Here is a 26,559-nt window from a genome sequence, read left to right as displayed (position 1 = left end):
TCATATCGACATTGTCCACTTAGTATAAAATGTTCTTTCAACATTTTTGTAACTGTTTATTATAAAACATATAACCTTCAATAATTGCTTTGACACTTTGAACTTGATCTTGAACAAATCAATTGTGTTCTCTTAATGAAACACACTTGTATATCTAAGGAAACAAATTATTGCTGGTTCAGAGATGTACAGAGGCGAGGTGATGGAGCTTTTTTCTTCCATTTTCACAATACTTTGAGAGAAACCAAAAAAAGAAATTGTTTTGAACTGACCACAATGAAATCCATATTTTATAACTTTTATACTAGTTATTTCTGCTGGCAATGTAATTATTGCATGTCTTAAATTAACAACTATTGTGTATATTGTTCAAGTTCACTTTACCAGAATATCAAGTCAATGTCAACTATATTTGAAATGTCAATGAGATTAAATTTCTAGTTAAGGTTTTATGCATGTATGCGCAAAATTGCCCTGAATAAACTAAATTAAAGGTGGATGTTACTGACTCACAAAATATAAGTGCATCTATAACAGCAACACTTTCTATGTGTTTACTTGAATAACAGTAAATAAACAATACACTTCAACCAAACTTCATTATATATTATTTTTCATCAACTTTATTTCATTTTAAAACCAAATTAGAAAAAACTTTCTACACGGTTGGAATAAAGTTGCTATCTACCTATCTATCATTATCACTCTATTTGAGAACCAGACTTTCAATGTATTAGGATTTAGGCGTATATTGTAAACAAGTCATTGACAAGATACAGTCCCTAAAACATCGAACAAAACTGTTTTGAGTCATTTTGAATTAGAACTTGAAATAAATACATATCAATATGCGCGTTATGTATAATATATGCGTAAATTTTGGTTTCAATCTGTCAAGGCATGACAGAGACCTGCTGAAAGCCTCCATGAGTGGGATAAAAAAATAGCATCAGCAGGCAATGTGTGGTCTCCAGTCAGATTTTATTTAATCTGATCTGAAAAAACAAAATGACATGCATCAATGTCTCATTATGTTTAATGCATATACATGGTTTGAACGATGTAAGTGCATTGAGGACAGAGAGTTCTAAAAAGGTAGAAATGCTTGATTTTGATGCATTTTAAAACGGTAAAATAGTCACTTCAATTGGATGGTCTTACCAATGCATGTGCATATGCATACCGCATTGTACTCGGCCCAGGCATGTCTGAGATACAGGTAGATGCATCAGTAAACCATTACCGTATATATGTGATACAGTATTTACATGTACATACAAAATTTGAATGAAATCAGCCTGAGCACTCCAGATGTTCTGAAACATTGTATTGTTCTATTACCAAGTAAAAATGATGTAGATTATATCCAAAAACAAAGTGAAGAGCATACATCTCTCATCATATCTACCAGGCGGTATCACCTTTTACAAACTCTTTATCAGTTCAGGCAAATGACAACAAACACAAAACAGCTTTATGCAGTATTCAACTTTTAGGAATTAAGAAAAAACAAGAATTATTATAACCTTTTGAAAAATATGTAATTTATTATCTGTACAAGCTAATGTAAACAAACAAATCTTGGGAGTCAACTGCAAAAAAAGTAATCACTCTGCTGAAAGTAAATGTACATTTTATATAAATTGTGAGAAAATAAATTTTAAAGTAACAAGCCACAATATGTCAGTATATCTTTGACAAGGCTATAAAAGTGGTCGATTTTATATACACAAATATTTAACAAAATGATAAATTGTTGATATATAGACAATAATAATAACTGTTCAAATATGGTAATGTATGACACAAGTGTACAAACTGTCAAACTGGGACTACTATAAATGTCACTCAGCTGATACAATAGTGAACCACAACATTGAACAATTGTTTACTGCACAGCAATGTCCCATACAAAATACCCTAATGTTTCTATCCTTAATAATATTTTGCATGCTGCTTGTGGTTTCTAATAATTAGTCTGATGGCATTGCATAATGACAAACAATATTCAATTGATAGGAATGTAGCATTCAGCAGTACAATAATACAACAATACAATTTCAGTAATCACACAACAGAAAACAGTTATATATTTTTTCCACAATGTGAGATTTTTAGGCACAATAATGTATTGCTGTATTAACATAATGTCAGTTATACCCAGGATTCCCAGTTAGGGTAAATGTGATCATGTGTTAAAAGCAATCAACAGAGAAGTCAAAGGACGGAATAAAAATCCATACAGTATTCCCAATAAGCACTGTAGGGAAGTAGTAGACTTTCCGGGAGATGAGAAAGTTTATGTTATACAAGTCACATCTTATTTGTATTTTTAAACCACATAAAGATGTATTATATTCCTATTACATCACACATGTAAAGCCCCATAACTGCAATTACAAGTGGATGATATGAACCTTCTGTGAATTTCCCAACTGCTAATAAGTGCACTACAGGACTTCACATGTTTGGTGGCAAATATATAAAAAACTACAACAGTATGAATTTGATAATAAATAGAAGATGCCTAACATAGGAGAGGTTAGTTGAATTGTACATGAATATGGCATGCATCTCCTGCAAAGTCTACTATCACCTTAAATTTAAATGTTCCCTGACATAATTTCAGCACTTAGGGGGAAAGGGGGGGGGGGTTCTCAACAAAGGTTTAAGCACACCTCTTGAGGTTTAATCAAATCTTACAACACAAACCTATCTTCCCCATCATCATTTCTTATCACTGTACCAGACTCTTCTTGGTTCTGTTCTTTGAAATAACACTGTTTCTTGCACTCCATCAGCATTTCAAAATCTTTCCACATTTTCATCTGTCTCATACTGGGTCCATGACTTTCACGCACAGCCTTCTGTTTCTCTCGTAACCCCTGTGAATTACAAAGTGTGATAAATTAACATGCATATCATTTTGACAAACTCCTTGATAGCTCATCTTATGTAGGGTCTTTAACTCACAAGAATATGAATTGAGAGATCACAAGTTTTTTATTTATATATGTTCACAAAATTTACAGTAATATTTATTGTAAACATTGGAAGATTTATTCCAGGTTACAAAAAATGTATAAGAAAGTTGGAGATAATAGATACCAATGTAGTATTTTGGAATGGTGAGAAGTATCCGCAGAGGGAGTAAGTTCATTACATAAGATCACAACTCTAATACTAAATCACAATCATACCTTTCCAAGATTTTCTTGTTCTTGTATTTTCCTTGTATATTGTTCTCTGAATGCTTTTTTCTTCTCTAATGGATCAGATGATACATATGCCTTCATTTCGTCAGCTACTCTAGTCTGTTGAATCTCATTCATTTTAATCATACAGTTTAGGTAATGATACCGACTCTCTTCTTGAGAACATTCTTCACGATAAACTTTTACTTCCTGTCAATAATAAATACACTATCTTCATAAAGTTTTATGCAGCACATATATTAATATATATTTTGTATTTGCTCTATTAAAAAGGCACCCTTCCAGTAGACCATTAACATTAAGACAAAAGATTCCATTAATTGTATAAAATATGACTTATTTAGTTATCCACTAATTCAACAAAAGTCAATGTTTTAATAAGCATGGTATCCATGACCCACTCTATCATAATTTATGACGACTAGTAGTAAGATGAAAAATGTTAATTAGCTGTACTTTATTGAAAAGGTACAATATATATGATAGCTATAGATGGCAAGAAAATAACCCCTTTGGAAACCCCTTTCCTAGCTTATCGATACATGAGACACAATGTTATTTACCTGTTCCAGTTTGGATCTATTGCTCTCTAACCCTGCAGCCATGCTATCATAGGCAGCTTTCTTCTCATCATACACCTGTTGTAACTCTTGACATCGCTGTCGTAATGGACGCAACTCTTTTATAACAGGTGCTAGATCAGTCTTCTTTGCTGCTATGGTTTGGGTTAGTTTTCTCACCTACATATACAAACAATATACATATTATAATAAAGACAGTTATCTTTCACTCTTTAATAGATAGGGAACCACACAAATTGTACTCTGCCCATTATGGGTGCTATGTACAGTCAATCCTCCTGTCTGGTTCATGCTGCAAATGACTGCCAAGGTTTTGTTGAAAGCGAGAAAGACACACAACTTATACAGTCTATTGGAGATGCACTATATTGACTACAAGAATTCTACACATTCACAGCCCTAACCAGAATCACAGTCATAACATGTCGTCTCAGATTTATCAAGCAATATAGCAACTAGTATGATTATTAATACCGTACTTCCCCGAGTATAAGCCCCTCCCCGAGTATAAGCCCACCCCTCTGTTTTTAGACATTTAACAAGTTGAGGGCATCCCCGAGTATAGGCCAAGGGGGTTCTTACCGGGAGTCAACGACATTTATTAAAATATGCAAGTAAAAAGTGTATTTCGTTGCATAATAATCGTTATTGGTACGGTAGTTTGGTTCCTGCTTTTACGAGAAAACTCAGATTAATTTCAAAGTGCATGGCCGGCGAATGTACGGAACATGGTTCGCACCTTTTCTATCCTGTTGTTTACTCACGATGAATCCCGATGTTGCAATACTGAAGTAATTCATATTCCTTTTGAGTAGTGGTTTTAGAAACGCCAAAAATGGTCATTGAATAATAATAATCGTGTCCATTGAGACCTTTGTGAATGGGATGTAAACGAGCAAACTATTCTTCGACTTACTTGTTGGCAACTGTGAAACATTTAAATACTCCCTTCACCCTCAGTTTACTTTTCAAAAATTGCGAATCAACAGCTTTAGGGAAAAAAATGACTTTTTTTTTTGAAATCAGATCGCATTTTAACATCGCGATAATTCACTTCCGCACTGCATTGAATACTTTGTTAATAATCGCAAAACTTCATCTGTATGACACAGCATTTTGATTGGTTAACGAAAGACATGACCTGTTAGGTCAAAGGAAGTTGTTTAGGTCAAATCATGATGAAAAACACCATGGCGGGAATTGCTTTTCATCGAGAGTTTGCGAGCGACCGAAAACATTCCACAACGAAAATAATGATAAAGATCTTGCCTTCAACAGTTTTCCCACAGACCCTACCCATTTTTGCACCGAAAATTCAGACGGTATGTAAACCGTATTGTAATAAAATGTGTGTATTTTTATGAACATATTTGTTTCTTCATTGTAAAAAGTGTCGTGGAAATCAAAAAGACGTAATATTTCTCAGAGACCGGGCTGTGAACGAAAAATGTAATTTGGATGATTTTTTGAGGTTGGGAAGAGGGTTACAATTTTAAACCCCCTAAAAATTTTCTTTTCTGAGGTGGTCCTCGAGTATAAGCCCACCCCCTAATTTTCCCGATTTTACATGTTCAGGCACCTGGGCTTATACTCGGAGAAGTACGGTATATGTAAAATCAACACACTTACCATTTCTGACATGTCTTCAAGTGTTTTTCCTTTCATTTCATCCAATTCGCTCTTTATGGCTGACACTTTCTCAAGTTCTTCTTGGGTATCATGGTAACCTGCAACACCCTTTCTGTTTTCAAGATGGGACTATAAGAATGTAAATAAAGAGAAACAATAATTTTAAATATGCTCACAAGTAACAACTGTTTCAGGGAGCTACTCATCTTGTGACTTTAGTTTGCTCCATTTGTTTGCTCCATTTTTTTTGTTTTTGATAAATTGACTTTCCATTCCGGCAAGAACCTTGACAATGACTAAGGACATAGCTAGACAATCAGCACAAAATCATTGATCTCACGCAAAGTAATAACCAGTAATAATTCCTTACCAGTGCATTTGAGATATGTGTATCTCTTTGTTTAAGAATCTCTTCTGTTCTTGACAATACACCATACTCAGCACGGAGCTCTGCAAGTTCTTGTCTCTTCTTCTTATAGACAGTGCTTTTGCCTCTCAATTTGTTGACATAACGTTTGAACTGCAAATATCAGATAATTGAAAGTGTTTGGTGTAATGTAACATAAATACAACATCAATCCCAAGAGAAACCCATGCAGTGCATGTGATTTCTATATATGCTAGTTCTGTGAAAATTAACCCTCCAACAAAAGGATATTTAATTTTACTATGTTATTTGTCTGTAGTAGGCATACACATGATGGCTTTGTCATAAATGAGAGATTATGGTACATGTTGTGTTGTACATTAACATTAGTATATGCCCTTCTATTACAATATTCTGGATTTGGATTTGTGCTCTGCCCTATAAAACTATGTTACTAATAACTTAACCACATGTCATAAAGTGAGTGTTCTTTTCATAATCCTCATAAAGTATTGTCAAATGCACACTTACATCATCTCCTTTGAGGACTTCTTCCCCTTGTATGCTTTTAGCCTGTTCTCTTTTCTCTCTGACTTCCTGCAAACAACTCTGCAAAGTCTCTTTGTTTTCAGACAGACTCTCAGCAGCTGCTTCCTTCTTTCTGGCAATAATTGATGCTTGTTGTCGAAATAGTGATAGTTTATCATCTATTGGGTCATTTCTCATCATTCTTTTCTCAATCAGTTGGTTGATTTCAGCATTCATGGAACGAATCTATGAAACACAAAAAATATGTGTTTATATCATTTCTGTTGTGGGTATCCTTAATTAAAGTTATCTAAGTAAGCTACAACAGCCATAAATCAATTCGAATATAACTATTATAAAATGCCCAGATTCAACATTAATAATTAATCAATCAGTTTTCATGATAAACCCATCATCACTATTAACATAGGATTCCATTCACCTTTCTGTCAAGTTCATCTAAATCTGACTGTCCCATGGCAGGTTCTGATACAACCCTCTGTAAATCCTGCACAGTCTTACGCTTAGCTTCAATTTCTCTAGGTAACTTTTCTTGACAAAGATATGTATTGACTTTGTTTTCTTCTTCCAATTTCTTGACAAGACCTAGAAAGTATGTAACCTCAGTCACAACACTGTACATATACAATAGTAACAAGCAACAATATACCCTTTTTAGACATTAGAGAATATAACTATGACAGCATTGGCTTAGCTAATCCATTGAAATCAGTCTATTTTCCTTACTGCATTGAAATTTACTGTTTTGCACCTATTTTTAAATGCACTGGTATATTTTGTTCAAGCAGGTAAGGAAAACTATACAATAGGTAGGTTGTAGTAATGACTGAAATAATTTGATGTGCCCAGAAGAATAGAACCATACTCAGAATAAAAAAGCCCTCCCAATGTAAAAACTGCATTTGATGATAAAAGATAGCTGACAAAAACAGATAGTAAGAAAATATTATCTATCAGTCAATAATTTGATCACAGTTGCTATAATGATCACACTTGTTCTCTAGAATGCACTGATGTCTTCAATTAGATAATACCATGTACATGTATGCATACTATAGAATTGTTACCTTCTGCACTAGCTCCTGCAGTGGTTTGCTTCAGATCCTTTAACTGGTGAACTGTACGTTGATATCTTTGTTCCGCATGAAGCAACTGTAGAAGAAAATAAAAATTTACATTTCATTTTTTATTTTGTGAAATTTTTCAAAAAAATCTTTTTGAGATACCACTTAAACTGACATAACTAGATTTGGGTAATTATTCAGATTTCATATACAATCCCTTTTGTTTAAAATGGGACACACTGTATACCAGACACATCCTTTCTGTTTGAGGGCACACTACACACCAGATACAGCAAGGACTAAAGTGGCATGGCATTGTTTCAATAAAATTTGTCTTCACAGGTTACCATGCTAACTAAAACTAATCAAAACCCAAATAAGAAGCTATCAACAATGATATTAAATATAGACAAACCTCAATTAGCCAAACCTACTGGGACTGGGCTCAGTTTGTCACAATCCTTCTAAAATTGACATTACACATCAATGATATTATCCATAAAATTACTTTACCTGATTCTTCTGGTCTAACTTCTGCTGTGCAACTGTTGTTTCTCTCTCAGTTTCTTTCCTGAAATTCCTGGCTATTTCTAGCATTCGTTCATGGTTTGGTACAGTCTCCACCTATAATGCAATACAGTACTGATTAGCTTAATTTCTCATTGAGTGTATGATTATGTGCATGTGGCACATGACATTAGTAGAGGCTGAGTAATTATATATGTGAAGCAAAGCTTAAAGACAAAATTAACACATTGTAGGTGTAGAGGGACTTTATTAATTTGATTCCAGGAAGCTATCTAAGGTTAAAACAATTCCAAAACATTTTAACCAAATTAATAGTCGCACCCATATCCTAAAAAAGGTAAATCTTCTATTTCCTATTTGCAACACCAGGCATCAAACTGTACGATTCTATTTCTATAACACAATATATGTTAAACATAGTTAAATATAAACATAGATACCTTTTTCTTTAGCCTATCTATCCTTTTCAGAAGTTGCTCCTTTTCTTCTTCCATTTGACTGATATCTTTTCTGATCTCTGCCGTAGAGAATGTGGAAGTTCGTAGTTTATCAGCATCCTTGTGCAGTATTGTGAAGGAATCCACTAACTCAATATACTGTGGGCAGAAACATATTGAAAATCATACTAGTTACAAATTGACAGTGGGGTTCATTCAGGAGTATATTCTATGGTACAACCAATGTTTAGAATGACATTTACACAGGTGTGTAGTACATTGTAATAAAGATTGTGAGAATAATTATAAAATTATAATGAGTATAAATTCATATTAATACATATTTGCTTGGATCTATTATGTAATATTTTTCCACATTACACTCCCCGAGTGACAAATCTGATTGGTCCTTGCACACAATTTGAAATTGTGAAATCACCAACATGTCAATTTTTAAAATAGCAAAACATAACTCATTTAATGAATAGAAAAATTATTTTTGTAAAAACTCTTTAAATCATGAACAATTTGAATGGTATGGTAATGAATTTCAGAGCAAAGTATGTTTAAATGTTAATTACTACATTTTTTAATTGAGACCATAAACACACACAGACCAAGTTAATCCACAGACTTCTGTCCATGGTAGGTAGCCATTTCAAATTTATGTATGTTATCTCAGTAAACACATGGTGTGCATGTACATACAAGTAACTGCATCACTAGCAGGTGAAATGAATTCTGGGTAACAATGGTGTCACTGGACGAGGAAGACTGATTAGCGAATGTGCACTTGCAAAAAGTTAGAAGTAGGAAATAAAGAAAGAATTTTGTGTAAAATCACAAGTTCCAGAAGCTCTTTTAGAGTTCTCTGGAACTAATGAAAGTATAAATAAAAACCTTTAAACCTTTAGTGAAGGAAACTGGTGTTACCTGTTCATGTATCTCTTGTACAATGGGATCTGACATGAACTCATCTGGTACTTGAACTCTAACTAAATACTTTGATAAATAGGCACGCTTCTTCAATTCAGGTATTCTTTGTAATGTCCATGCTAACACAGGATGAAGTACTAACTTATCACCAGTAACCAATGCCAATCGAAATTGACTCCTATAATTTAAAATGAGATACAGAGTAGATGTTATAACAAATGGAATATACAACAATGACAGCAGTGAAAAGATATGTAAATGTATTATTTACTGTATAGTTATTATGGTTTTAAATTGGTGACAAATAACAAAATAAAAGAATAACTACTATGCCAATACCATGCAGGTAGGGCAGTCATCTAGTACTTACAACCAGTCAAGTTATAGCGTAAAATAAATTAATACAAAGGGGGCACTTCTCAATTAAGAAAATATTTATATTTGAGTAAAATTTAACCTACACCCTCAAGTAGACTACTCTACTTGCAGGCAGTATTGAGTTAAAAACTTACGGATCTTCCTTTGGCTGATACTTTAACACTGAAAGGACACCCATCATTCGTACAGCAGTTTGTTCAGGTTCTTCTTCTCGTATATCCATCTTGTGCTGTATTGGATAAACAATGATATTGTCATTGGCTGCAGTAGGTGGAGAAATACTGGTAAATACATAACTTATGCACTCAAATTTCAGTGATTTTTTATGTTTGCCACTGACTATATCATTAAGTTCAATCGTAAATGGTACCAATCTCTACAGATGAACAAGTTCAATTTTAGTCATCTCATTCAACTTGTGGCTCGTCAATAGTCCACACAGTAGTTATTTTACAACACAAATCACTTCCATACATGAATTTGGACTGGATACATGTATATATATTCTTTGTTTATGCTATACATACCTGTGGGTTAATTTCAGAAAAAATGTCATTTAGAATTTGTAGCAGCTGAATTCCTTCCAATGCATCAAAACTAATTAAATTATAGTTCTTTTTAAAAGGTTCCTTGTTAAGTTCACTAACAATATATTTCAGTTGTTCACTCATTTTGACAGATTTCTAGGCTCAATCACGTCTAGGGGGAAAAAAAGAAAAAAGACAAGATCAGTTGACATAAATGATAAATGACAAAACTAAATCTATCATGATCACAATCAGTATTGTTTCTAGGCGTTATGCCATACTAGTGCAATTCTCTGAGAGAACATGACAGGGTCGAACATAGACAACTCATGAACATTTCAATTTGGTTCATGGCTCAAGTTACTTTTATACTTTTCCAACAAAATAAAAAACAACTACTTCAAGCAAGGCTCACTGAAAAAAACAGAAAATGTTTGTCAGTTTGTTTCAATCTGTTTCTTTTGTTTTATATTTTAACAATTTTTCTTTCATTTTTTTTCTAAAATAGAGATCAAACTTGAAATAAGAAGCCAGAAGTGTCCATTTTTAACTGACGCAGAACTGAAATGAATGTTTTTTTTTTTACATTTCAGTTGTGAGCATTTCAATCAGTCCATACTACACATGTAGTGGAGAAATCATACACCATCTACATGTGAAATCCGACCATGGCTAAAGACTACATTTGTAATCCAGACCCAAAAGGCTTATGAATCACGACTGAGCAACGTGGGTCATATCACATGTTTATTTACACAAAATTTAAATGCATTTCAATGTTTGCATCTGTAATGAACATCTCCCTTTAATGTATAATATTACAGTTGATTATTAATTCTAGACAAATGTGGTGTAGTATAAAGTTATGAATATTAAAATTATAATCAAGTTTTGTCACAGGGATATCTCCAATATAAGAACAGTTTCTATACAGTAGCAAACAGAACATTTATTCATATATAATAAAAGTTGTACTGCCTGCATGAGCAAGTGTATGTGACAATGTCATGGCAAATAATGAATGACTTGCTAACTACATGTACTAATAGCAGTTCTGTGGTTATGTCAACTCTAAGTCCTCGGCAGAATATCGTTTACACTGCCGTTACGATTGACGACGTACGCCAGGCAAAAGAATTACATAAGCAAAAAATTATCAAATAAATAATACAAAGATAGCACAGTTTCAATACTGAATACGACAAATAACTAAAAAAACATTTACCTAATAACAAAAATACAGCACACAGCTTCGGTTTTCACCTAGGTGTTGAAGAATTTCAGTACCCGGATGTATTATAAACGAATAATCTAGGGCTACTCGTTAAATGCAAGAAAGTTGTCAATGCATTTTGTTAATGCGCCCAGTCAAACTGGACTATATATTTTATTCACAGTAATATTTGTAATTTGAAAAAATAATTTTAAACTTATAGTCACTATGTAGTATTCTGTTTACTCACAATATTAGCGATAGCCCATAAACGCAGCCATAATGCAATATGACGGTGCGTAGAGAGGCCTTCTCTTTCTAATGTACGTGTACTTCCGGTACAAGATGTCTGCCAACAAGAAAAACGGTGTGTTGAGTAAGGTAAAACAGTTTTGTTGACTATTGTGTATAAGCATGGTGCCACTTAACGGATGTGGCCCGTTTCCGAATTTTAATTGGTATGATAAATCCGATTCGAAAAAGAGATTTGAATCCTGCCGCGCATAAACTAATTGTAGCAGCTGGCGCTCATAGTCTTTCGGGTCATGTCATTGAAATCGGACAACGTGTGTATAAATGCTTTTGCTGATACTTGGTATATATATCATACGCAGTTCACGAATAGAGTGTTGATATTATTTATTACAACTAGTCTGAATTAGTCATAACTATGCCATTGTCGCATAAAACGAAGAGTGTTCGACCAATATTAGTAGGTTTTTTCTTGTATAAAAATTAATTCTGATGATTTTTCAATAACTGATAAAATATTAACTGTGCCATATTGTACACAGAAATCTTGAAAAAAACCTGTCGTTTATATTTAACGACGTACCTTTCTTTTTTTCACAGTGGTCATTAGATGGCAAACCCGTGAAAATAGATAAATGGGATGGATCTGCAGTGAAAAATGCCCTTGATGATGCAGCCAAGAAGGTATGGTATATAATGCATGTCGGCCATACCCGGATGCGGTTCCACAGAAATGATGAGTGAACTTCCAGGGCTCACAATTGTAGCAGTACATTACTGTAAATTAATTCAGTGATTCTGACATCAATTCTAAATTTATGCTACACTAATTTTTTAGCTGTCATTAAAAAGACAAACTAAAAATGTTCTCAACCCAAGACACAAATTGGACAACTCGCCCTAGACACCCTGAATATGTCTGTCCAATCAACACCTCGATCTGACCAGATCTCAAATATGTTGGCATAAAAATGATAGTGACGCTCTTGTTGAGTTAATATTTTCAGGATCTTATAAATCATCCAGACTACATTGTATAAATGAAGGAATCAACATCTGTTGATTCAAAACTTCAAATTGATTCATTAAGGTAGCGATACTATTATTTGCATGCTTGTTTTCATCTTCTAATTGTGACTACAAATAGACCCAGGAAAGTATATATTTTTAGAATCGCCAGACTTCGACCTTTTCAAAGGCGTGTTTGCCATGTCTGTATCTGCATTCTACGCTGCGTTACTTAATCAAAGGTGAAAAATTACTTTTTGATAAGAAGTTTTTTTTTTTTCACTTTTCCTAGATGTTCAATAGTCTGGTAAATTGAATGTGTCTGATCAGTTTTATTCAAGCAATGCGTTTTGAAAAGTAGTGTCCTGAATTTTAATTTCTGTTTTAGTCGCATTGCCCCCAACTCAAACCACAACACATTGGTAAATAATCCATGAAATAGTTTGTCTAGTCACATTCAAGTTGCTCTCATTCTAACCTTAGAGCTGTGAAAATTTGGTGTTAATCCGACAACAATAAGTATACGTTATTTTTTGTTAAAGACCTAGTATTTTGAAAAACATAAACTCCTAGAAAACGTTGATGAAGTCACAGCAAAGATTTTCAAGCATGTTTATCAGCACAAGCGATTTGTTTTCACATCAAGGTCTGTTTTAAGATGTTGTAGGGACATCCAAATGTATAAGGCTATTGGAAACCAAAAAATAAAGGAATGGGGTAGCTATAATTGGATAAATTCGGCATATGAAAACACCAAAATCAATGATTTTTTTCAGTGTCTGTGTGACCTTGTGTCTGACACATTCATATGCAAATGACTAATCTGTGAAATAAACAGGGGCGGAGACAAACCACTCAAATGTTTGGAAACACTCATTGTGTGTCAGATAGCTACTGATAACACATCCTAACATTGCTTTGTCTTGAGTTTATCTTTGAAACTTATAGGCACACAGATTAAACCTGTGTTGTTGATTTTGGAAAACACTACTGAGGCTGCCTTGCTTCCCTTCAGAAAATCTACATTTTAACCAACTTACATTACATTCTAGGTTACGTTGACTTTATCAGATGAAAGTTTGTAGTGCATTTCATCAATCAATTAATAAATAAATGTGAAAATCGTAATTTTCAACACAAATAATAGTCTCGCTACTCAAACGCAAATCGGCTTCCTTAAAATTGAAAAGCACTGTTAGAGTCATGAGAACTGCCATGGGAAATATGCAACAGTCTGCTGCGGATAAAGTTCAAGAGGTGATCAGCAATGAAAACCATTTGGATGAACCAACATACAGTCGCCCCTGGAAGCTAATTTAATTAGCACTGCTAACCATCTGAGACAAAAAATTAGACCGAAGGAACCATGTGGAATTGATTTCGATCTTCAAATCTGCCCCCAGATTTCGTCAAAAAGGAACTTAGTATGGATATTTTATGCTCGAGAGGAGTTATATCAAAATCATGGCATGTGGATGCAACATTCAAGATTGTTGGCCTGCAATTCTATCAACTTTTCCCCACTTATGAAAGAAAGAGGATAGTGGAAACAAGCAAGTTGCCATTATTTATGTGCTGATTAGCTTTACCAAGACTCAAGGTGCAACAATTTGAAATGGATTTCGAGGCAGGTATGTGGGCTGCAGTGAGAAGTGTTTTTTTTCACTCAATCAAAGGCTGCTGCCTTCCCTGGGCACAAGGTGTGTGCATGACCCTTTCTACCTAAAGATCAGATCATAAACACATTCAACTTGCTGGCAGCGCGATCAGTAGAAGAGATGCAAGAACTGGTGCTATATACAAGATCAACATGGATCAACATGGATCAAAAGTACATCTTGGCCACTATTGTCATGGACAGTCTACCCAAATAACTGTTGAGGACTGGCATCACGGTTTGAATTTAGCAAGGAAAAGCAAACTATATATTGATAATACCACTACACAAAACAGCAATGTATACCAGCGTACAACTGAAATTAATTAACAAGAACAAACTGCATAGATACCAATGGTCAATCTACAGACAGGTACAGGGCAAGGTATTTAGTTTGTCGAATAAATACGCTGCTGGCAGCATTACAATGAGTCCTCTCCTACTTTGTTGTAGTAAAATATAGTACAACTGCACACTAAATTGAGATCGGGTCAGAATGAGGCGGTGGGTTGAACTGTAAATTTTTTAGGGTCTAGATGAACCCATCCGTCATCCCACAGTCAGGTTTTCCAACAACTTCTTTAAAATTGTTAACTTTATTGCTTTTTTACTTAATACATATGTTCCTTAGGTGGACCACTATGAGATTAGTTAGGTGGACCACTATGAGATTAGTTAGGTGGACCACTATGAGATTAGTTAGGTGGACCACTATGAGATTAGTTAGGTGGACCACTATGAGATTAGTTAGGTGGACCACTATGAGATTAGTTAGGTGGACCTCTATGAGATTAGTTCAATTTAAGCGAATATTTTTATCTTTTTGATGAGAATGCTATCTTCTTGAGATCCGTTACTCTGATATTTATACTTGGTATATGTATGCCTTGGGTGTTGCCCTATTAGATTTGAATATTTTGTGATGATATCTTCAATTCTGTAATTTTAGCAATATTTTTAGTCATTTTTGATTAAAAAAGCTATTTGGCTTCTTCTTGATGACTGCTAGTTTGCTTGAATTGATACTTGGTATATATGTACATTTTCTGGCCCTATTCTCCACCAGGAGACAAGGAAATGATGATGATATATGTACATGTTACCTTGGTTGGATCTCTATTAGATTAAATCATTTTGTGCTATAAGGAGAAGTGGAGTTGATGAGTAACTTTGGTAACTGTAACACTTATTCCTATCAGTGATAAGATCTAAACACAGGAGTTGCAACATTTAAATAGAATGTACCACATTATGCAATCCTAAGTTTTTTATTTTCCCACTATGATGATTATCTGACTATATACATGCACTTATTATTACAAGACTGTTCTGTGCTGAAACAATAGAGCTACCGGTACTGTAGAATACTTTATTTTCTCTTGGAATTAATTTTTGCTATTTTCGCTGAAGGAATAATTCAGTGAAAATGAAATCCAGCGGATATACCTCTTTTCCTATATTTTACATTCAACTCGTCAAAAATCAGTGAAAATAAATTCCATACAAAACGCCCACAAAGTCTATTCAGCAAAAATTAATTCAAACATCAAACATGTTGTTTAATACTTTATTTATTATTTTGACTTTGACTTTCTTAATGATTTATTCTATTTGCAGGTGCTTGTTGATGGTTATGGATACAAAGAAAATCATGTTTTGATGGATATCAGATTAATTATATGTACAGTATCATGTATGTTTGCGATAACTGCCTTAATCTATGACTATCTACATCCGTTTCCAGAATCCAGACCAATTCTTATTGTCTGTGTTGTTTCATATCCTTTGCTGCATATTATGATTAATTTTATTTAATCTTAATAAAATATTAACCGTTTTGAATTAAAAACAATAAGAAATAGAAACCAATTTCTTTTTTTAGCTCCACTGTCGACTTTGTCGAGTGGAGCTCATCATATGAGTGATTGTCCGGCATCATGCGTGTCAATGTTTTACTTTTTCGACTTCTTCTTGAAAACTACAAGCCTGAATGCTTTGATACTTCGTGTATATGTACCTTGGGGAGACCTATCTTAGGTTTGTTCATTTCATGTTGATATCTTCAATTCTCTAATTTTGGTGAATATTTTTGTAATTTTTGGTAAAAAGTGATATTTTCGACTTCTTGTTAAAAACCAAAAATTCAATTGCTTTGATATTACATATATAGATACTACATGTAACCTTTCACAGATTTGTTCATTTCGTGAATGATGATATCTTCAATTCTCTAATTTTGGTGAATATTTTTGTCATTTATGGTAGAAAGTGATATTTTCGACTTCTTGTTAAAAACTGTAAGTCCGATTGCTCTGATACTATACATATTGTTCATTTTCTAATGATGTCTTCAGTTCTTTAATTGAAATGTGCATTGCTAACAGCGGAGCTATCTCAGCCGAGACGCTGCTTGTTTAGCTTCACTGTCGACTTTGAGTGATTGCCCGTTGTCGTCCGTGTCAATGTTTTACTTTTTCGACTTCTTGAAAACTACAAGCCTGAATGCTTTGATACTTCGTGTATATGTACCTTGGGTAGACCTCTCTCAGATTTGTTCATTTCATGATCATATCTTCATATAATTTTGATGAATATTTTTGTCATTTTTGGTAAAAAGTTATTTTTGACTTCTTGTTAAAAACCACAAGTCCAATTGCTTTGATATTACATATATAGGTACTACATGTGGACTTCTCTCAGATTTGTTCATTTTGTAATGATATCTTTAGTTTTCTAATTTTGGTGAATATTTTTGTCATTTTTGGTAAAAAGTGATATTTTCAACTTCTTGTTAAAAACCACAAGTCAAATTGCTTTGATATTACATATATAGGTACTACATGTGGACCTCTCTCAGATTTGTTCATTTTGTAATGATATCTTTAATTCTCTAATTTTGGTGAATATTTTTGTCGTTTTTGGTAAAAAATGATATTTTCGACTTCTTGTTAAAAACCGCAAGTCCAATTGCTTTGATATTACATATATAGGTACTACATGTGTAGCTCTCTCAGATTTATTCATTTTGTAATGATATCTTTAATTTTCTAATTTTGGTGAATATTTTTGTCATTTTTGGTAAAAAGTGATATTTTCAACTTCTTGTTAAAAACCGCAAGTCCAATTGCTTTGATATTACATATATAGGTACTACATGTGGACCGCTCTCAGATTTGTTCATTTTGTAATGATATCTTTTATTCTCTAATTTTGGTGAATATTTTTGTCATTTTTGGTAAAAAGTGATATTTTCGACTTCTTGTTAAAAACCACAATCTTTTGTGGTGAAAAATAATATTTTTGAATTCTTGTTGAAAACAGCAAGTCCCATTGCATTGATACTATGCATATTGTTCATTTTCTAATGATATCTTCTGTTCTTTAATTGAAATGTGCAGTGCTAACAGCGGAGCTATCTCAGCCGAGACGCTGCTTGTTTTGTACATTAAAAAGATTATAAAATTGTTTTTGCATATAATAAAAAAAGTTTTATTCCAGCTAAAAGAAATAAGTTGCTTTTAATTTTTTGACAAGTATTGATATGTGTAGACCAGTTTAAGTTTTCTTGCAATGTTATTCCAAAGACTTCTTGACACTTTACAGTCGTTATTTCTTTATTGTCAAGGGTAATTTTTAGGTTTGTTTAAAGGTAAGTGGTGGCACTTTTTGTCTGTTTACAGGCATATACAGATAGACTATGGTTTGTCATGTTATCGTATAGTCAGACTTAATTTAAATTTTCTGCAGATGGCGGTATCGTATGGTAATACACATCATTGGACTAAAAAGACAATCACAAATGTACACTGGGATTCATATACTAGTAACACAGGTTTATATTACATTGCAAGAATAATTCGTTTGGCAATGTACATCGCTGCTTTATCAGCATCATTGCTATATAGCTAGCAGTGGTGCTTATTAATTAATCAACCTAAACATATTGTAACAATATATATATATATATATTCCCAGACTAACAGCGTAGCAATTTCAACATTCTATTAACATTTAAGGGACAGCCAACTGATTGAAATGCAAACACATTCTGCAAACTCAGCATTTTGACCAGGAATTAGGACCAGCTAATTAGACTTGGGAATGTTATTTTCTTTTTAAAATTCTCTCCCCGGACATTCAACTGGTTTGATGCAGTGTGAATGACAATTTTGTGTAGCAAATAGTTCGTTCCTAATATGCATGTTAGTATATTTACCAATTAAAACGTGTAATTAACTGCTGCTGCTTCTGATTCATTGATGCCAAAAAGAGTATTTCTATTACGGTAGTATTTTACAAGGAACTGAATTAAATACTAATCCTTAGTGTGGATCAATGAAACATTGTTGCAGAGATTTGATTTAGCATGATTAACAGGTGATTTTCCGTACAATTGCGAGATGTATGAAAGACGCGCGTCGAACGTCTGCCGCAAAAATCGAACGATTTGATTTTGAACTAGAATTTCTTTATTTCGTAACTCACACCGACCAGCCGATCTTCGACAGAGGAATATTCCTTTCGAATACCCTCATTTAATTGAAATTGACCATCATCAAATGTGGACAGCACATTATTAAGCATGGAAATGTTCCCCAAAGTACTTCGCGTTTGTCGAATCCCACACGATGTTTGACGCCACTACGATGCTATGACCTTTGTTTGTCCTGTTTTTACGTTCAATTTCACGCATAACGCGTGATTCTCGCAGTGAACGGAAAATGGTCTATTGATAAGCAATACTGCTAGCTGTATATCAATGTTGTTAGCAAAACAGTGATGTACCATATATTGCGACTTTGCCCAGTGGATTGTTCTTGTGATGAATGTAAAGCCACGATCACATTACAAACATCTATGGATTTTACCGTGATAGGCTTCAGTACCGAAACACCTAATTGCATTCTTGCTCACAATTAGACCTGTTTTTTTTACCCTTAGTCATAACATGATTATCAGATAACCAGTTCAACTACAACTTCAATGTTATTTCAATCAGCTAATAATCAAAATATCTTTTACTGTCATTTCTGAACTATCATATTTGGTCAATGATGTTGTGTGGCACGTGGCAATGAGAGAAATTCCTTAGCCTACTGTATCCTGCCAAATGTGTAGTCATTATCGGTTGTATTCCTTAACTGTGTCTTACATATTTTATCATGATGGCTATATTAACAGTTTATACTACTTTTAAAGAGAAGAATATATTTTTAGTTGCTCATAAGAAAGATGCTACTGGAGTGGATCCGGATGATGTTTATACTCTGGCTTCTTCTCTCAAAAGGTATGAATCACACGACTGTATTCAATTTGCAATCTACGCCATTAATACAAAGCAGTGACAGTGAATGGTTCTATGCTGAGAATTCACAATTTACAATCCCACTGTGTCTCAAACTGGTAAAAAAACTCTCAGAAAACTGTACTTGAGGCTTTCTCTAAGTGTGGAACATATATAAATTTGGGTGCCTGGTATTACCTCAAAGTTGAGTTTGTTACTGTTTTCTCAACTTCTGCTGTTTTCACCAGTTTTTCGATCAATGTTCTGCAGCAACTTTGAAATACATGGTATATAGAACGTTCTGTGACGTAGCTTCAACCACAAGAATACCTTTTAGTTTTAGTCTACAATAGTATGCACAGTGAATAACTTAAATTCAGACAAGCAATATTTGGGTGTGTCTAGACTGTATTTACCATGTAATTATTTCTGTTTGCATTTTCAGGTTTGATCACATGTACTCTCTCACCCTCACATTCACTGATGGCATATCCAATGAAATGCGGCATACAACAATGAAGAAGTCGGTAGCAACCTGGGTAGATGAAAATGGGTCTATATTATTTGATCTGTATGAACCGGATATTAGAAACCTACATGATAGTATAACATCGGAGAAAAAAGAAAAGTGACTTTAACAATTACATCACTCATTTATTTATCACATTATTAGATGTTTTGAGGCAGGTCCTGGCTTAGTTTACTCTCATACAGTGCAGCATGATACTTAGTTCTAGTGCAGGGTTGCTATTGTTGGACTAATTTGCATACTTATTAGACTAGATTTGCATAGTTATGTAATATTTTTATTGAGAATCAATAAGCCTCGTAAATTGACCTATTTGAAAAACATGTTGCTGCATTTGATTTAAAATTATGTTTTTTGTTTATATATTTTTATTAGCATCTTACTTGAAAGAACTCAACAAGTCAGTGGCCATGGATTTTCTTTAACTCCAGCAATTTTAGTCTTGTGCCCAGTAGAAATACCAACTGTCTGTTTCTTTCAGCAATGTATTCTTTACTTCAATAACTTAAGTTAACCAAGTTTTTTTTTTTCTTGTTACATTTTTATAATTAACTCCAGAAAAGTAATGATAGCATCATAGTAGAATTCTGTATATGTATTAATGTAAACATTTTATTTCGGGATATTATTATAATATTCTTGAAAGCTACCTGCAAGACTTGCAATTAGTATGGTTTCTGTTCTGCAAATACCCCAGTCCTGTTTTATCTATTTCATATATTTCACAGTCTTGCCATAGACTACCAAGACAATATTAAAAACATACGTCACAAAGTTCGTATTTTGTAAGAAAGCTGTTAAAGAATTGATAACATTCAGTACAATAAAGATCTTTGAAGGCTAATTTTTTTGTGTCATCAGTATTGAATTTGATTGTACAGACTTGTTGTGATGTCTAGTTATAATAATTATGATTGATTAAAATTGTTCAGTTTATTCTTGATCAAGTAATAATGAAAGTTCAGTTTTCCATCCTAGTGCATGCAAGGTTTGGAACATGTTGATCGTGAATAATTTTAAGTTTTAAATTTTGTGGCGAATAGTACTGGTAATGTGCACGTTTGATTTTGCCATCTGTAAGATGCACTTCAATATATCATGAACACCACTTGAATTTTCGTCACACATTTTAATATCGCGTTCAAACTTTTAAACAAATGTCGCAGAATGCAGAAAATTATAGAGATGCTTTGTGACAGATTTCAGATAGTCATTCAATTTGTTTTCTACAAGCATGGAAAGAAGCTGGGTAAAACATAACTTTTTCCACATAGACCTTGTTTGGTAGATTATACAACAGTCAGTCACTGTATTGTAATAAAGAAACTTGCTGCACTAATAATTTGATATTTATTGAAATCCATATACGGTACAGTAATACTGAGTTGAAAAATTTACATAATCAAATCTTACAAAAGTAAAAACTATTTCAGTTGTGTGTAAACTTGATTTTAATTGTCTTGCTGTTTGAAGACTGCTTGGACTGAATACCATCTACATAGCAGTTTAAATAACAAAAAAAGTTAGAAGAACTTGTGTGCTGAGAGTATCAAAGTCCCATAAAGTTGAAGATTATCTTTTTAAGCAAAAGGTCTGGCAAAAAATATAGCTGTGATATTTGAGATGTACCAGGAGAATGATCCACAGTTTACAATGCTAATAGAAAACTTATTTCAATCAAGTGAAAGGGAAAACAAGTTTGCAGTCTGGGTACCTATGTGCAAGGTTTAATTTACTTAATTACTGTACCCCAGATTTTTATTGGTATACGATGATTAGTTTTGTAATGTTAGTGGAACAGAAAGATGTACATGCAGACAGGGTAACCACAAAAACTACCATTGTGTGCTTGAGTACATGGAATAAATACATCTGTTACACAGATATATATTAGTACATGTAGTTCTATAGTTTTGAAAAAGATAAAATCACTTATCTAGTTAAGTTTATTATGTATATTGCTACACCATTTACTGATAAAAAGCATAATATTAAAGGATTCTGTACCCCATGAATTTAAGTTGGGTTCATATAAAAATTAAATCTAACAATGTGCATCACAACATACTGTCGGATAATCTGATAAGTACACTGGTATTTGCAACAGATGCTTACTTCACATTGATTACTATTCCTGAATAACAGCGAACTTTTGTAAATATATTGAATCGAATCAATTATAGGAACATGATATTATTATAGCTGGAAGCAAAACAATCTAAAGTGTATATAAAAATATATCCTATAAAACACTTCTGTACCACAAACATTTTATTGCTTCACGTTCAATAAAGATAACTCATAGGACATATACAACACTTGTAAAATGATAGTTTGCTTATCTAATGCATAAAAATATTCCTGAAGATTTGCAACTACAAACTATTACAAGTCACTGTTTTTATAAAACCCCAGTACAAATAAAAAAAAATATGCTAAAATTGATATGCCCATAAAATATTTGGTTAGAGACATTGGCAGTCCCTGTTAATTTTAAATTATTTAAACAATGCAACGGAATAAGTGATTGAGGATGTTATGTCATTTCTGAACAAAATATCATGCACATGTGCATCCCATGATGTTTCCGGTATTGTGCGTCTGCGTCGAACAGAATTTTTTTAAAAAAACAAAACAAAATGACTACTAGTCATTTATTTTAAATCTGATCCATAAATAGAATTAAATTTATTAAAGGTGATTTTCTGTGCCAAGTTTGAACGAAGCCATTTATGCATGTCCAACAGCAGCAATAGTAATTATTGCCACTAAAATTGCCAAAAGTCAACCATATTGGGTTGTCCAAGTGCAAATCCATGTGATGTGCATCTGTAAGCCATGATGTCTGGTCTTTGTACCAAGTGTGAATGTAATTTGTCCTAGTGTGTAAGAAATAAGTGTGGACATAGCCCAAGTCTCATTTTTGTCCAAAACAGGGACTTATTATTCAAGAAAAGAAACTACCAGTAAATGTTCTTATACTGTGCATCATGTATAGTTTATGTAAACATTCCCCCTCCCCCCTCCCCACTCTAGTTGAATGTAAATGGTTTATTTCTAGTAAATTGTTTTCTACAAAGACCATTCCCTGGGTTTTGTTACGGAATCATTCCATCCTCGTTTATTTTGTCTGACAAGTACGTGATGTGGCATATGTATCATAGGCATAGATGGTCTTGAAATGAATTCGTCATTATAGTCCATATCATAGAATCCATGTACTGGTGTACTACGATACGTGTACGTTGACATTGATGTTGAAGGTCTCATTGTTGCTGCTCGTATTTCACGACCAACAGAGTGGCCAAGTCGATATGTACGAGGAGTACTGCTGAACATATTCTGTTCCTCACCTGTAAAGAGAAGTAAATTAATGGTTGTTTATGACCATTCAACCTAATAAATAGGGGCGAAAAATTTATCGCAATGTATCGTTTCAAATGTGTCATACAATTATTGATTTTGAAACGTTTCAATTTTTTAAGTTTTTTTATGAAATGTTCATAACTTTTAAAGCATTTATTCCTCAGAATTTCCTAATATTTAATATTTTTATAACTACATATCATTTTTCACCATATATAACAAAACACAATTGCTCAAAGTATCCATATTTCCATTGATTGTTTGCATGTGTTTTGATATGGTCATATGCTTTTAAAATGGTAGCCAACTTCTTACATCTAACAATAAGGTAGAAGCCTACTCATAATTTTTGAGAATGTTGGTCATAAATTGTATGATTATTTTATTGGTTTATTATGTCATGAAGCCACCCTTATGAAAATGGATTTGTGCAGGAACAGGGAAATACTACGGTATGCACCAAGTTCACTGGTCTTATGCGATAAATTATGTGCGAGAAGTAGCGGGAAATTACATAGCATGAAAGAAAATGTTGACATTGAAAGTAAATTTCTAAAACCATGTATGGCAACTAGTGGCAAGTTATAGGAACTAAACTACACTCATAAAATACTGTGCAGCAAGTAACAGGAACCATCTCACTGTGTTGCAGCGAACATTTTTTGATACTGACAACAAACAGTGAACTTGGTGCATAGTATTTCCCTGTGAAGATGAAAATTTATAACTGGACAAGCATTAGTGCCCCTCCAAATGCATGCATGTGTAAAGTATAACATTCATCAATTTTCAAAGATGGAGCTCTGCCACGATCCCCCAAACATTGCCAGGATCAATCACAAACAAGAACAGACAATGTTTTTTTGGATTAACACCTAAAAAAAACCTTTTTCTTCTACAGCCTTTCTGTTCTAGTCCGCCTTTGGAAAAAGATTAGCAGTATCTCATAGCATGATAATGTGAAACATATAACTTACTTCGGAACAGATCTCTGGCAGTGTCTAAATAACTAGATGAGATTGACACAGGATCTGTGTAACTTCTTACATGGGGAGCTATTGAAGTGAAAGAATAATGAAATTTAGATTAAAGAAAGTTGGACATAACACACTTCATATCTATTTTCAGTGTTAGTTCATATAAGAGTGCATATGTATAATCAAAGCATACTAGTGTATGTCAGAGATTATCTCTGAAGCAGTATTCATAAAAACAAAATGGCCACCAGTCGGCCATTTTAAATCCGATCTGCAAAACAAAATGACCTGCATCAAGGTCCAATAATGTCCAATGCATGTACGGCCGAGATGAGACAGAAATGCTTGATTTTGATTAATTTTTTGCACAAAAATTACACTATTCGAACATCTTATATTAGATCATGTCTGAGTGAAAAATAGGTGTGGACAGGGTTATGTACATAGCTGAAATTAAATGTACTTGTTTTGATCCAAGAAGTGATTAAAAATGTGTATCATAGAGTAATTTTTTTTTAACTATCCTAATTTAATATGTATGTGGTGAAGATGTGCAGATTCTCCCTATGTTTAGCATATAGCTGTATTATATCGTATTTGTTCTATTATAAATGCACATAAACCAAAAATTGCTTTTATTGTATGATAGATCATTAAAATATGACTTATTCTGAAGTCCTGTCTGTGAAAGTATGTAATGTTATTATACATGTATAGTAATTAATTTTACAAAAAAAGAAAATGAAAGACTTACTTTCTGATCTCTCAAACAGTGTATCTTCAATGAATGAAATAGGCATTACTGAATGGTAGTTGTCAAATAAACTGAAAATGGAAGAAATATTTATGGTTCAATTATCAGTTGTTTGATACTAGTGGTGGATAAAATGTGATTTTAATTCAAATTGTCCTGCAAATACAATAATCCCAACAGGTACGAAACTGCCTGACCAAACTTTTGTAATGTAAGCTTTGATTAACAACAAAAATATCATATCATGAAACAAATACAAGACTTAATGTGTGAAGTTTAAACTTGATTGGTCCAGGCATGTATGAGATATGGCCCAGAGAACTGCATTTGTTTAAACAAGATGACCGCCAGTCAGCCATTTTGGATTTAATAGTGACAAAAATGCATGTGTGTTTTGTCAGATATGATGTCTGATGTATATGTAAGTTTGAACTTGATCGGTCCAACATGTTAAATATATAGTTAAGGTACTGCATTCTTTGAAACAAAATGGTCGCCAGTCAGCCATTTTGAACTTGATCTGAAAAATAAACATCACGGTCTTATTGTGTTCAATGTAAGTACCTGAATGACGAAAGCTATAGTTAGAAAAATGTTACTCGCATTACAAAGTGCAATATAAAGGCGTAACTTTTTACCTGTACTGATTTGTTGATTTTAATGCCCTTTTCACCTTGTTTCAGAACGATTTACAGCCTATAGTACCATGTACTTAGCTTTTTCTAAACATCACACACCATGATGATCCACAAATACAAATCTCTATTGCACTGATTTAATCAACAAATTACTATTTTAATTACCATCTTTTTGTCGTCAGGAATCGTATTCTTGACGGGTGAATAAATAACCCATGTCCATCTTTACAGGAAAAATACTGAGTACCTCTGTATAAACCATTATGTTTGCCCACTGAAAATGAATATACACTGGAGTCAAAAATGCCATGTACATTATAAATTATTCATAAACCTAAATATTTATAATCCCAAGCGACAATTACAATTAAAGACACAAAGCAAGGGCTTTGCTTATAAACATAAACATAACTTAATAAGATTGAGAATACAGTCTTGAAAAACAGTTGGTTATCAAAACTACATGATTTGAAAAAAACATACAACAAACCTGTTGACATACAAACAACAAAACAGCACTTTCAAGAATTGTGTAAGGAACGCTATACAAATACATGGATGTCTAACATGAACAGTACTGATTCAAAACTAAGGACTTTTAAATTATTCAAAAATAACATCCAACAGGAAAACCTATTTACAAAAACTCAATGACAGAAAAGCAATAGGG

General features: G+C 33.3%; 3 protein-coding genes across 4 annotated transcripts in view; 1 reads left to right on the top strand and 2 right to left on the bottom strand.

Annotated features, from left to right (window-relative positions):
- Window positions 1-1,516: 1,516 nt before the first annotated feature.
- On the bottom strand, window positions 1,517-11,510 carry LOC100366734 (intraflagellar transport protein 81 homolog). Its single transcript, XM_002742219.4, has 14 exons — window positions 11,437-11,510; window positions 10,212-10,383; window positions 9,819-9,913; window positions 9,304-9,484; window positions 8,374-8,529; window positions 7,919-8,029; window positions 7,409-7,493; window positions 6,763-6,926; window positions 6,324-6,566; window positions 5,796-5,945; window positions 5,426-5,554; window positions 3,779-3,955; window positions 3,201-3,404; window positions 1,517-2,885 (listed from the first exon to the last, which is right to left on the bottom strand). The coding sequence occupies exons 2-14, from the start codon at window positions 10,353-10,355 to the stop codon at window positions 2,700-2,702; spliced, it is 2,025 nt and encodes a 674-aa protein (XP_002742265.1). The 5' UTR covers window positions 10,356-10,383; window positions 11,437-11,510; the 3' UTR covers window positions 1,517-2,699.
- A 208-nt stretch (window positions 11,511-11,718) lies between these two features.
- LOC100367953 (signal peptidase complex subunit 2-like) lies at window positions 11,719-20,998 on the top strand. The gene is made up of 5 exons (XM_078006384.2): window positions 11,719-11,805; window positions 12,277-12,360; window positions 15,959-16,123; window positions 19,498-19,628; window positions 20,071-20,998. Exons 1-5 carry the CDS (start codon window positions 11,746-11,748, stop codon window positions 20,255-20,257), a joined length of 627 nt encoding a protein of 208 aa, XP_077862510.1. The 5' UTR covers window positions 11,719-11,745; the 3' UTR covers window positions 20,258-20,998.
- A 487-nt stretch (window positions 20,999-21,485) lies between these two features.
- LOC100367797 (uncharacterized) overlaps window positions 21,486-26,559 on the bottom strand; it is a 9,072-nt gene continuing 3,998 nt past the window's right edge. For both annotated transcript variants that reach the window (XM_006825811.3, XM_085500911.1), the window contains exons 3-6: window positions 26,055-26,163; window positions 25,252-25,322; window positions 24,498-24,575; window positions 21,486-23,507 (exon numbers count right to left, since the gene is read on the bottom strand). In XM_006825811.3, the coding sequence (XP_006825874.1) occupies window positions 23,227-23,507; window positions 24,498-24,575; window positions 25,252-25,322; window positions 26,055-26,163 (539 nt within the window). In that variant the 3' untranslated portion in view covers window positions 21,486-23,226. The remainder of the gene's footprint in view (window positions 23,508-24,497; window positions 24,576-25,251; window positions 25,323-26,054; window positions 26,164-26,559) is intronic.

This window comes from Saccoglossus kowalevskii, chromosome 1 (assembly GCF_978046115.1).
Source record: "Saccoglossus kowalevskii chromosome 1, keSacKowa6.1, whole genome shotgun sequence".
Taxonomy (NCBI): domain Eukaryota; kingdom Metazoa; phylum Hemichordata; class Enteropneusta; family Harrimaniidae; genus Saccoglossus; species Saccoglossus kowalevskii.
This window is presented reverse-complemented; position numbering and strand designations above follow the sequence as displayed.

Excerpts from the sequence above, each read along its gene's own strand:
- LOC100366734 (XM_002742219.4), bottom strand. The coding sequence starts at position 10,355 with ATGAGTGAACAACTGAAATATATTGTTAGTGAACTTAACAAGGAACCT. Across the intron at positions 8,030-8,373 it reads TAGATAGGCTAAAGAAAAAG|GTGGAGACTGTACCAAACCA; the intron begins GTATCTATGTTT and ends ATTGCATTATAG. Across the intron at positions 5,946-6,323 it reads AAGTCCTCAAAGGAGATGAT|TTCAAACGTTATGTCAACAA; the intron begins GTAAGTGTGCAT and ends TGATATTTGCAG.
- LOC100367953 (XM_078006384.2), top strand. The coding sequence starts at position 11,746 with ATGTACGTGTACTTCCGGTACAAGATGTCTGCCAACAAGAAAAACGGT. Across the intron at positions 12,361-15,958 it reads TTGATGATGCAGCCAAGAAG|GTGCTTGTTGATGGTTATGG; the intron begins GTATGGTATATA and ends TTCTATTTGCAG. Across the intron at positions 19,629-20,070 it reads CTGGCTTCTTCTCTCAAAAG|GTTTGATCACATGTACTCTC; the intron begins GTATGAATCACA and ends TTGCATTTTCAG.